At 51.8% G+C, this 11,753-nt stretch overlaps 1 protein-coding gene across 1 annotated transcript; it reads right to left on the bottom strand.

The window, feature by feature from the left end:
- Positions 1–2,575: 2,575 nt before the first annotated feature.
- On the bottom strand, positions 2,576–9,598 carry LOC134434126 (olfactory receptor 14J1-like; the record flags this gene model as incomplete). Its single annotated transcript, XM_063182816.1, has 2 exons — positions 2,576–2,581; positions 9,137–9,598. Coding segments are annotated over 2 exons (468 nt in total), but the record flags the coding sequence as incomplete, so codon positions are not given.
- Between the last annotated feature and the right edge of the window lie 2,155 nt (positions 9,599–11,753).

The following is an 11,753-nucleotide window of genomic DNA, read 5'->3' as shown; positions in this document are numbered from 1 at the left end:
CAAGTGTTGGAGCAGCAAGCCCTTCCTCTCAGTGGCCATTACTGTTCTGCCCTTACTCCCCATTCCCCTGGAGAGGGAATCTTTCAGGTTCTTTGTTTTCTTTCTTGTGGGATGAAATCACATCACTCATTTTTGACCTCCTCTTTCTGTTTTCTCTCTCAGTGCCTGCAAGGACTGCAATTTCTTCATTCAAACCACGTCATCCACCAAGATGTGAAGAGCAGAAACATCCTTCTCAGAACTGACGGCTCTGTCAAGCTGGGTCAGTATATTCTTGGTCAGGTGCAGTGTTCCAGGGATGTGGGTGTGGGGCTGCTTGGCGTGACTGCCAGCTCCCCAAAAATGGTGCTGGTGGCAGTGCAGGGACCCCTGCTGCGAGCTGAGGGCACAGTTGCAACATGCACAGAGGTATAAGGAACCACAAACAGTCAAGAGTAGCCCTGCTCTGTGTGTGTCCCTTCCAGACAGAGGGAGCTATAATCTAAAGCTTCAGGGGAATAAAGTCCACTGCTGTGAGCAGCATTAAGAAACCTGGGTTTTTTTGGAGGTGGCCAATTCCATACTCCCTTGGCTAAAGCCCCAAGGAAATCGAGCGTGGACAGTTCTCCAGGAGATTCAACAGCACATTCTTAGTCCGAGAGTGGGGAATTCTTTTGCTTGGTTTCCTAATTGGAGCTGGCTTTCATGGTTTGCTGTTTTCTCCACAGCTGACTTTGGCCTCTTTGCTCAGCTCAGCCCTGAGCAGGGCAGACGGAGCTCCGTGGCCGGCGCTGCTGGGTGGCTGGCGCCTGAAGTGGTGACAGGTCAACCATGTGGCCCCAAAGTGGACATATGGTCTTTGGGAATCGTGGGCATCGAAATGGTGGAAGGAGAAGTTCCTTCCTGGAATGCAACTCCTGTCTTGGTAAGGTGCAAATACTCACCGATACCACTGTCTTTCTCACCTGTCCCGTGTTCTGTGTGCCATTGGACAAAATCCCATTGCCATCTGCTGGCACCACTTCCACCAAGGTCCCCTTCTAAAAATGCCCCTGCAACACATCAGCACCTGCTGTAGCTTTGGTTGTATCAGAAAGGGAAGTGGCAGTTCAGAAACCTAACCAGTTCAGAAACCTGCCATTTTGGCCTCCAGCCATGCCTGGCATTTCTCACTTGTTTTTTGAACAATGTTGGAACTCTGTTTCTGAAGGACAAGAATTTTTCAGTGGACAGGGTAGACATGTGATAAACATCCTGAGCAATGGAGGTTAGACCTTCCCAGTTTCAATTTTATAGAAAACATAAGAAAAAAAGGAAAAAGAAAAGTAAACAAAAAGGAAAAGATAAAAAACCTACTACCAAAGCAATGCCCAAGCAGTTCTGCTTGCTTTTTCATTTTTTAAACACAGCTCTTCTCTTCCATTCTGTAGCATCTTTTCCAAATCCTGTGGATCTTCAAAACTTTCAGGCTTTCAAGTCATCTGTACATTGTTCAGTCATGTGTGTGGGTGGCCTGGATAAGTTTAGGATGTGTTTTTCTCCCACTGCAGTTAGAATTGTTTGCCAAACCCTTGGCTGTTTCTGGGTACTTTAACAAGTTGATGAGCTTGCAGGCAGGTGCCTGGGCTGGGATCCAACATGGGCAGTTGACACCGGTGCTGTGTTTCTTTACCACAGGAGCAGGGCCATCCCTGGCCTGCACAGTTCTAATGACAGGGAGGGCTCCAGCTCCCCACCATGGCCAGTGGCTGAGCTCAGCTGAGAGTCAGGATAAAACCCTCTTTGTCCCCTCTGGTGATGTGGGAAAAGGACAGAAAGCCGCATAAATTATTTGTACACAAGGGGAGTGCATTGCCATTTCCGGCTTTGAAATTTTCCTTTGGGTTAAGGAGGATAATAGCAAAGTCTCTTTGGTCACCATCTATTTCAGTGCCACGAGCACAGAGTTATCATGACAGTGGTGGGCATTTTTATGGAGACTCCAAGGCCTCTTGCCATTGTTATTTTTGTCTATTTGAGATGGATTCTGCAAGTTGAGGTTTGAATAGTTCCAAGTTGGTGTCTTATGTTTCTAAATACCATCTTGAAAAAGCAGAATGAGCTCTCTCTCTTGTAGGCCTCTCAAATTGCAGCCCATTGCATTTAGCTGCAAAATCCTAAGTCATGCTAACAGGATGCCTGAAATGGACACTGGTAGAGAGTAAAAAAACTTGCCTGATACAGATGCTATCAACTATTTTTAGTTCCTGACAGTCCAGTATTTCCCTTACCCAAGGACTGTTCATATTTCTTTCTCTTTTTCTTGCAGCTCTCAGTTCTGTGATAACTGAGAAACAAAAATACAAAGTAAGCGTATGCAGAGTAGATGATGGACTTTATGAGAATTAGGGGGCAATTTGACCATACGCTGATCTGTATGATTGCCTTCTTCTGTGAGATTGTAGTGGTGTTGTAATATATGTTGGGAAATAACTAATGCTATAAAAGCATGTATTTCATAAAGATTGCAAAATCCAACCAAGTCTCTGATCACAAGCAACCTGAGAGGCAGGAGTCTATTCAAATTCCAAAATTCCTGAAGGTGGTCAGATAACGATCAGAACTTTAGCCCAAGAATAGACACACCCAGCGTAATGATCACCATTATCCCGAGTCATCAGAAGACCCCTAAGAGCGATCATTGCCCTATTGATAACATCGATCAAGATAGCCAAAGTCACCAGAAAGATATCTGTGAATACGTGACTTCCCTGAATCTGATCAGTGCTGGCTATCAACAAGGAAATGGCGATTGTCCAGCTCTGCACACTGAAAGAACCAACTATGAATATGCAGTTACAAAAGAAACTGGGACTTCTTTGCTCAGGCATAATAAACTATATGAAGCATCCCTACAAGAAGCAGCTCTCGTGAATGGTGGAGGCTCCGATGCAATAGAGGTGGGATCCAGGTTCACCCAGCACTGAACCCGGGCTCGACACTGTCTCTTTGGCTGTGGTGGTTTTGAAGACCATATTTTAGTCGTGGAAAAAGATAAAGAAATCTTTTCGCATTTTTTATAATTTGGCTTTCGACTGATCATTCATAACACTCCCATATAGATGATTCCACATTTGGTGTTTTGCTGCATAAATCAAGAGCACAATCAGTTCATGATAAGCACCAGTACAAGCTGGACTTCCCAGAGTAGCCAACTGAAAGAATCTGAAAAGAAGAAATGCAGGAAATGACTTGGTAAACCTTGCCTGAAAGATGAGTGACTTTTTTTTTCAGTAATCTATAACCCATTCCCTCGACTTTTGGCTTTCTTAACAAGGCCATCTGCATCCCAGATTCCCGATGAAGTGAGAAGCCTGGGCTTGTGCAAGTGCCTGAAAGATGCCCTGTTCCTCTGCAGGGACATTCAGGCTGGATGAGGAGGTGAAGCCCACTCTGGGGCAGCCTTCTCCAAGCTGGAATTTGTGCCGTGCTGGGAGAGAAGGAGGAGGGGGAAAAGGCTGGCGCTGTGTGGCAGGAGCAGGAGTTTTGGCCGCAGGACATTCCGTCTGCGCCGCTGCCCCGCAATGGGCGGCCGTGCCCGGGGCTCTGGGCCTGGCCCCGTGTGCGCTGAGCTGCCTGGGCTGGGCTCAGGTTCCCGCTGGGACTGGGCAGAGCCTGGGCTCAAACTGGGGGCAGCAGCAGTGCAAAACACCTCTGGGTATCTGCATTTCCTGCTGCTGGGAAGGAGCAATGAAGTGAGTCGAGAAGTTCTTGTTTCTTTTTCTCCTGGTGGATTTTTCAATTTAATTCCACACTGCGGAGGCAATTTCTGTGATGGCCTCTGTCAGTTTATTCTATTTCAACAGTGCCAGCAACAGGGCTCTGTTGGAGCGCTGCAAATGTGGCCTGTGTGGCTTTAATTCCCCTCACTTTAGTGCTCAGGGGCTGGTGGACGTTCCAGTATCTGCTGATCTTTATGTCCGAGACAAAAATACTGACTTCACTGTCATGAAAGCACTGTGGGTAGCACCAACTGAAAGAGGCACTTGCAGTTTTATGGATAAAATTCAGGTGGCAAGCAGAAGAGGGCCAAGAGCAGCTGTGATCTCCAATTGCCAAGGCAAAGGCACCAGCAGCCTGCTGTTGTCACCTCAGGGTGAGTAAAACAGTGCTGTAAACAGCGCTGGAACCCGATCCTTTCTTCCTCTGAGGGCTGGCTCAGGGCAGCACAGGCAGGCCCTGAGCAGTCAGGGCTGTGTGTGGGTGCTGGTTGCTCTGCCCCAGAGTTCAGCTGGGAAAAGCCCTTGGGAGCCGAGGCAGGAGCAGGCGGGAAGGGGCCGGCGCTGCTGCTGCTCCTGGCCGGGAGCCCCGGCTGGGCCGGGCCGGCGCCCCCTGCGCTGTGGCTGCTGCTGCTGCCAGAGCCGGGCGGGACTCGGGGACAGGGAACGGACACGGGGGGACAGCAAAGGCCTGGAGGCTGCAGGGAGGGTGGCACTGGGGCCGGGGCCAGCACAGAGCTTCAGCCTACAGTTAACCCCGAGGGAAACGCTGGGGAAAGGCTCCATTTCAGCCTTTCTGCACTCGCGGCTGTGAAGGGACTGAAATGAAAGGAGAACAAGCAGGACTTGACCCCTTCTCCTTTTGGAGGAGCCCTGCACCTGGGGCTGTGAGGGGCCATGAGGGGCTCTGAGGGGCCATCAGTCATGAGGCACCATAAAGGGCCTTGAGAGGCCATGAGGGGCCATGGGGAACTCTGAGAGGCCATAGGGGTCTGTGAGGGGCTGTGGGAGCCCAGGCACCTCATGCAACCAAGGGTCCATCATGTCCCAGCAGGGCCTTGTGCAACCAAAGGGACCATGGTGACACTATGGAGCCTCATGGTATCACAGGTCCATTGTTACACAGCAGCCACAGCAGGACTGCAGAACCAAGGAGGTCATTGTGACACTGCACAACTGTGCAAACCTGTGAGCCTACCAGGGAAAAGGCAGTAGCAATGCCCTGGAAAGACACACCACAGGCTCTGGGCACTCCTCACAGCTCAAGGTGAGAAAAAAGGCTTCCCCATGGTGCTCTGCAGCACTGTGTTAATTTGTCCCAGTTCTGTCCTCTCCATTGGCCTTCTCTACCCCTTTTACACTTACATGTTCATGTTCTGGCGAATTCTCCCTTCCCATTGGTGTGTAACCCTGTCCATGTACCCTGGCATTCCCTACTGGTCCCTTCCCACTGTACCACCCCTGCGCCCTCAGACCATTGGATACCTGGTGCCCTCCATTGCACCCTCTTTCCCTTCATTTATGCCGTGGACAATCCTTTCTCTTTGGCCTCTGGACACTTACAGCGTTTCTCTTTCTTTCTCTGTATGCGTGTGTGTGTGTGTGTGTGTGTATCTGTGTGTCTGTGTGTGTGTCTGTGTGCTGGTGCTCTTCGTGGTTCCTACGCATTGGCACAAGACACTCTCGGGGAAGGTTTTGTCCAGACCACCTAAGACTGCAGCAATAACTCATTTTTTTCATTGACTCTGTGGTGTAAATAAACCATTCTGTCTAATCATGATCAGAAAAAAATCAGAACTGTATTTATATAAATTTATCTGCTATTCTATGATTAATTCTGTGGGACAAATAGCGATAAAGACCAATTCCAATGTCCAATCTTTTACACCTTTGAGAAAGACTGGGGCTGGGATTGGATCCAGCCATTCCCAGTCTCCTCCCTTAGAAGGAATTTTAGAAGTCTAGGGGCCCTGCACAAGTTTGAGGATCCATGGTGGCTGTTTCGTGTAATATCTGCACGAAATATCTACAAGTGTGGGGAGTGTGGGAAGGGCTTCAGCTACAGATCCAACCTTGTGACCCACCAACGCATCCACACTGGGGAGAAGCCCTACGAGTGTCCCCAGTGTCAGAAGAGGTTTCAGAGCAGCTCTAGTCTCCTCCAGCACCAGCGGATTCACACTGAGGAGAGGCCCTTCCTCTGCCCTGAGTGCGGGAAGGGCTTCAAGCACAACTCCGACCTCATCAAGCACCGGCGCATCCACACTGGGGAGAGGCCCTACCAGTGCGCCACATGTGGGAAGAGCTTCAACACCAGCTCTCACTTGACCAGTCACCAACGGAGCCACCAGTAAGGGATCCCTGCAAATGCCACAAATGCAGGAACAGCTTCATCCACCACTCCAGCTTCATCCCCCATGGGAGAACCCACATTGGGAAGAACCCTGCTGATCCATGTTCCCCATGATCCATGCTGGGAAGACACCAGTCCCTTTCCCTGCCCCTACCAGTGTCATGATGTGGCAGTGAAAAACATGAGGGTCTTATCATGGCTGTGTCATTACATTCACTCCCACCTCAGAGAATTTCCAGGTGCAGAAAAGGGAAACTCTCTCTCTCTCTCTCTCTCTCCCTGAGAAGAAGGGTGTCCTTTCCAGACAGGGGAAATTGTGGCCAGGAAGACCCAGTGAGTTGTGTTTTCCCAGTAAACTGTTTCATTTATCCCTTCTGTTATCAATAATGTTTCAGTTCTGTTTGTCCCTTATCTTGTTCCTGTTCCTAATAAATTGTTCTTATCCCAGCCACGGATCTTTGCCTTTGTGCTTTCCATGGGAGGCGGGAGGGCAGTGAGGGCAGCGCAGTTTTAGTGGGGGCAGGAAATTGGGGAATCCCATTCCTGAACCCCCGCCCGTGGAAAACAAGCATCCCAGCCGGTCCCAGCCCTGGTGGCCATGGCAGCAGCCTTGGGAACGGGTCCCTGGCTGGGGCTGTGGGAACCATTTCCCTCTGGTGCCTAGGGACTGGAGTGGAGGGAACGGCTGCAGCTGAGTCGGAGCAGGCTCCGGTTGGATGTCAGGAAAAGGTTTTTGCCCAGAGGCTGGGGCCCTGCCCAGGCTCCCCAGGGAAGGGTCCCAGCTCCAGGGCTCTCTGAGCTGCAGCAGCGTTTGGACAGCGCTGCCAGGCCCAGGCTGGCATTGTTGGGGTGTCCTGTGCAGGGCCAGCAGTTGGACTGGAGGATCCTGATGGGTCCCTCCCAGCTCAGCCAATTCTGTGATTCTGGGATCCCATGAGCCTGGGGATGGGGCTGCCAATGGTTGCCATGGCAACGGGCTGTGGCTGTGGCCTGAGCTGGTGTCCATGGCAACCACCCCTGGCACGGGGTCTCCATGGAGCTGCCAAGGGACTGACCATAGCAACAGGGGGGCTGGTGATGGTTGCCTGCTTAGGATCAGATTTGTCACAGGCCCTCAGAGGGATTCCATGGGGACCTTCCAAGAGTCTCCAGGCTGTTCTAGAGCTGGAATGTCACAGGCACAAACAGGGGCTCCATGGAGACCTCCCAGGGCTTTCTGGGGATGGTAAAGAGCCCTGTCGTCAGAGGCAGTCTCAGCCATTCCATGGTGACATCCCAGGGGACCTTGTGCTGCAAAGGCACCGAACTGTCACAGGCACTCACGGGGGCTCCACGGTGACATCCCAGGAGTCCCCAGGCTGCCAAAGACCCAGGATGTCTCAGACATTAACAGGGTTCCTGTCATGGGCAGATATATTTATATAAATATGTATTACCTATTATGGTAATAATTGGCCACAATTGCCTTAATCAGAAATATTTATGCCAGGATGGCATTGGTTGGACTTGATGATCCCAAAGGTCTTTTCCAGTCTATTTGATTCTGTCATTCTGTGATAATTGGGACACTCTGGGGCCATTGTGACACTGCAAGGCCTCATGGAACTAAGAGGACCATGGTGACACCATGCAGCCCCACAGAACCAGGGGTCCACTGTTGTGCTCTGGGGCCAAATGGAACCAGGCAGTGCACCGTGACACTCTGGGTCCTTGTGGAACCACAGAGGCCATTGTGATACTGCAGGGCCTTGTGTAACCAAGGGGTTTCACCATTTTGACACTAGAACACCAAGGAGACCATTGGGAGACTCCAGGGCCCAGTGGAACCAAGGGGCCATTCTGACACTGCGGGGCCTCATGGAACCACGGGGACATTGTGACAGTGCAGGATCCTGTGTCACCAAGGGGTCACTGTGACACGAGGGCCCTCAGGGGATCTGGAAGAACGTTGTGACACTGTGTGGCCTCGTGGAAACAAGGAGTCCATTGTGACACTGAGGGGACTTGTGGAACTACAGAGACCATGGTGACAGTGTGGGACCTCATGTACCCATGGGGCCATTGTGACACTCTGGGGCCTCATGGAACCAAGGGGCCACTGTGAAACTGCAGCACAAACAAGAACATGTGAAGCCCCATGGAACCAAGGAGACCATTGTCACATTTTGGGGCCCCACGGAACCAAGGAGACCATTGTTGCTCTGCATGGTCTCATGGACCAAAGGAGAACAGTGTGACAGTCCAGGGCCTTGTGTAACCAAGAGGCCATTGTGACACTGAGGGGCCCCCTGGAACCTAGGACATCTTTGCAGATGACACCAAGGTGGATGTGAGTGTTGATCTGTGGGAGCATAGAAGGGCTTTGCAGAGAGACCTGGACAGGCTGGATTGAGGGGCTGAATCCAGCAATTTCAGGTTTAAAAAATCCAAGTACCCGGCCCTGCAATTTGGCCCCAGTGTTATAGGCTGGGGATGGAGTGGCTGAACAGCAGCCAGGCAGAAAGGGACCTGCAGGGACTGATGAACAGCAGGCTGGACATGAGCCATCAGTGTGACCAGGTGGCCAAGAAGGCCAGTGGCTCCTGGCCTGGCTCAGGAATGGTGTGGCCAGCAGGATCAGGGCTGATGTGCCAGAACTGATCTGCCCCCAGCTCTGCACACAGACATTGCTGCTGCAGCTCCAGAGAAGGCAACAAAAGGGCATCTCTGCAGAAAACTTTGCTGGGACATCCTTTACTTCCTTTAAATACACCAAGAGAGCAGTTCCCCATTGACACAGTCTGTGGCCACAGGGAACATGGAGAGAAACAAAATGAGAAATAGCACAAGCAATGATGTTTCTTTGTGGACAGAATGGAAAAACTAAAACAAAGGAAAGAAATCTCCAAAATGAAACCAACAAGAAGTATCAAAAACTAGTTTTATTACAAGTGATTTGCAGAAATTGACCAGCAGTTTAATGTTCCTGAAAGCACCCAGTCATCAGTCTCCTCAGAGCAGCCTTGAGCTCCTGGTTCCTCAGGCTGTAGATGAGGGGGTTCAGGGCTGGAGGCACCACTGAGTACAGAACTGACACAGCCAGATCCAGGGATGGGGAGGAGAGGGAGGGAGGCTTCAGGTGAGCAAACATGACAGTGCTGATGAACAGGGAGACGACAGCCAGGTGAGGGAGGCAGGTGAAAAAGGCTTTGTGCCGTCCCTGCTCAGAGGGCATCCTCAGCACGACCCTGAAGATCTGCACATAGGAGAAAACAATGAACATAAAACAACCAAATAGCAAGCAGGCACTAACTGCAATTAGCCCCAGTTCCCTGAGTGAGGAATTTGAGCAGGAGAGCTTGAGGATCTGAGGGATTTCACAGAAGAACTGGCCCAGGACATTGCCATGGCACAGGGGCAAGGAAAATGTATTGGCTGTGTGCAGCAGCGAATAGAGAAAGGCACTGGCCCAGGCAGCTGCTGCCATGTGGGCACAAGCTCTGCTGCCCAGGAGGGTCCCGTAGTGCAGGGGTTTGCAGATGGACACATAGCGGTCATAGCACATGATGATCAGAAGAGAAAGTCCTGTTCCAAGGAAGAAGTAAATCAGAAATAACTGTGCAGCACATCCTTTGTAGGAGATGTCCCTGGTGTCCCAAAGAGAATTGTGCATGGCTTTGGGGACAGTGGAGCCCAGGTCGCTGAGGGCCAGGTTGAGCAGGAAGAAAAACATGGGCGTGTGCAGGTGGTAGCTGCAGGCTACGGCGCTGATGATGAGGCCATTGACCAGGAGGGCAGCCAGGGAGATGCCCAGCAAGAGGCAGAAGTGCAGGAGCTGCAGCTGCCGCGTGTTTGCCAATGCTAGCAGGAGGAAGTGGCTGATGGAGCTGCTGTTGGAAATTTGAGCTGTCTTGGCATGGGGATCTGTAAGAAAAGTAATCATGTAATAGTTGGGTTTGGAGAGGACTTGAAATATCCCAGCACATCTTGGGGGCACTTTCCCCCAACTGCCTGCCCAGGGCTCTGCTGCCTGGAGCAGTCCCTGCCAGCAGCTGCTTCCCTGTGCCCAGGGCTGGGCCCTGCCAGTGCTGCCAGAGCCCAGCCCAGCCCTGGGGGCTCAGCTCTGCCCTGAAGACCCCTCCCAGCTCTGGCACTGCCCAGGGGATGCTCTGGCTCTGCAGGCTCTGATAGGAATGTCAGAGCAACCCTGAGGAGGCTGGAAAAGAGACACTGATGCTGCCTCAAAGGGGCCCTGTGCAGATATCTGTCACTGCCTGCTTTATTCAGATCTGAGACAAAATGTTTTTATTGTTCCATTCTGAACTGAGAGATGAAAATCTATAGGCTCCATCCAGGCAACCCTGAGCAGTATATTAAAAAAGCAGGATTTTCGCTTTTATGCAGCCCCTGCCTTGCTATGCTCCCTGTATAATCTACTTGCAAATGTGCTGCAGTTAAATGCCATGCTAAGAGCAGCCCTGAACAATGCAGCATCCTCCCCACACAAGCAGAACACTTCCAAGCCTTACCAGCTGTCACCTCCCACCCAGATCTTATCCCCCAGCACTGGGAGCAGCTGCCAGGGCTGACTGAGAGCTGTCCCTGGCAGGCAGCAGAGTCCCTGCCCCAGCACAGCACCCTGGGCTGCAGGACCCTGCTCTGCAGGACAGCCCTGGGCACCCCTGGCTGCTCTGCACAAGAGACAATCAGAGAAGGTACTCACAGGGTCTGTAGGCATTGGGATGTTCCAGCTTGAGGAGATCATTCCAGGAGCTGCAGCTGCATTGTCCTGCAGCTAGAGGTTCCTGTGCCAAGGGCTGGCAATGATTCTGCCCCAGGCACTTCTCAGCCCCTTCCCAGCCCTGACTGATTGAAACTCTCTGTGCCTCTGAGCTGTGCCTGGGGTGGCTGCAGGCAGTGCCCCAGCCCTGCTGGGCTGGCAGAAGAGCTGCTCATCAAGGGAAATGTGCTTTTGAAGCTCTTCTTGCTTACCAGGAACTGTCTCTGTGCCAGGAGCCCAGCCCAGCTTAGCAGCACAGACACAGCACCAGGACTTTAATGAGCCTCTGGGGCTTTGTGCTGAGGCCCTGAACATCAGTCCCTGAGAGGGAGCTGAAGAAACCTCTCCAGAACTCCAAGTCAGAATCCAATTCCAAGGTTTCTTGGACTTTTAATGGGTCCCACTGAGGAACACAACAGAGAAAGTGTCCCCAGGCCCCAGGCAGAGCAGAGAACTGGAGGCAGTGATGACAGGTGGGGACAAAGAGAAGCCAAGTCTTGGTGCCCTGGGGCACAGCAGGGTCTGTGCCACCAAGGGCTGGGAGGATACACCTTTTGCTGAGGCCCTGGGGCCTCCTGGAACAGCCCCAGCCAGGCTAGGCACTGTAAGCCCTTTGTCCTGCCCTCAGCATCCCCCACTAGCCCACATCCCAGTGGCCTCAAGGATCTGCTGGAAGGAGTCGCTGGGGAGCCTTGCTCAGGAATGGCCCTGGGGGCTCCTGAATGCTCCCCGGGACTGCAGGTTTTTCAAAGGACTTTGGGTTTGGCTTTTGCCTTGGAGTCTCTGAGAGCTTTGTGCAATCATGGCCTCCAATTATCTGCTGTAATTAGTCCTGGAGAGGCTTTGTCAGTAACAACACTCAGTGGGGCTCATTAATGCTTCAAGGTACTTCAGTTATTTTAAG

This window comes from Melospiza melodia, unplaced genomic scaffold (assembly GCF_035770615.1).
Source record: "Melospiza melodia melodia isolate bMelMel2 unplaced genomic scaffold, bMelMel2.pri scaffold_32, whole genome shotgun sequence".
Taxonomy (NCBI): Eukaryota; Metazoa; Chordata; class Aves; order Passeriformes; family Passerellidae; genus Melospiza; species Melospiza melodia.
Note: the sequence above shows the minus strand (reverse complement) of the source record. Positions and strands in the feature narration are given on the sequence as shown.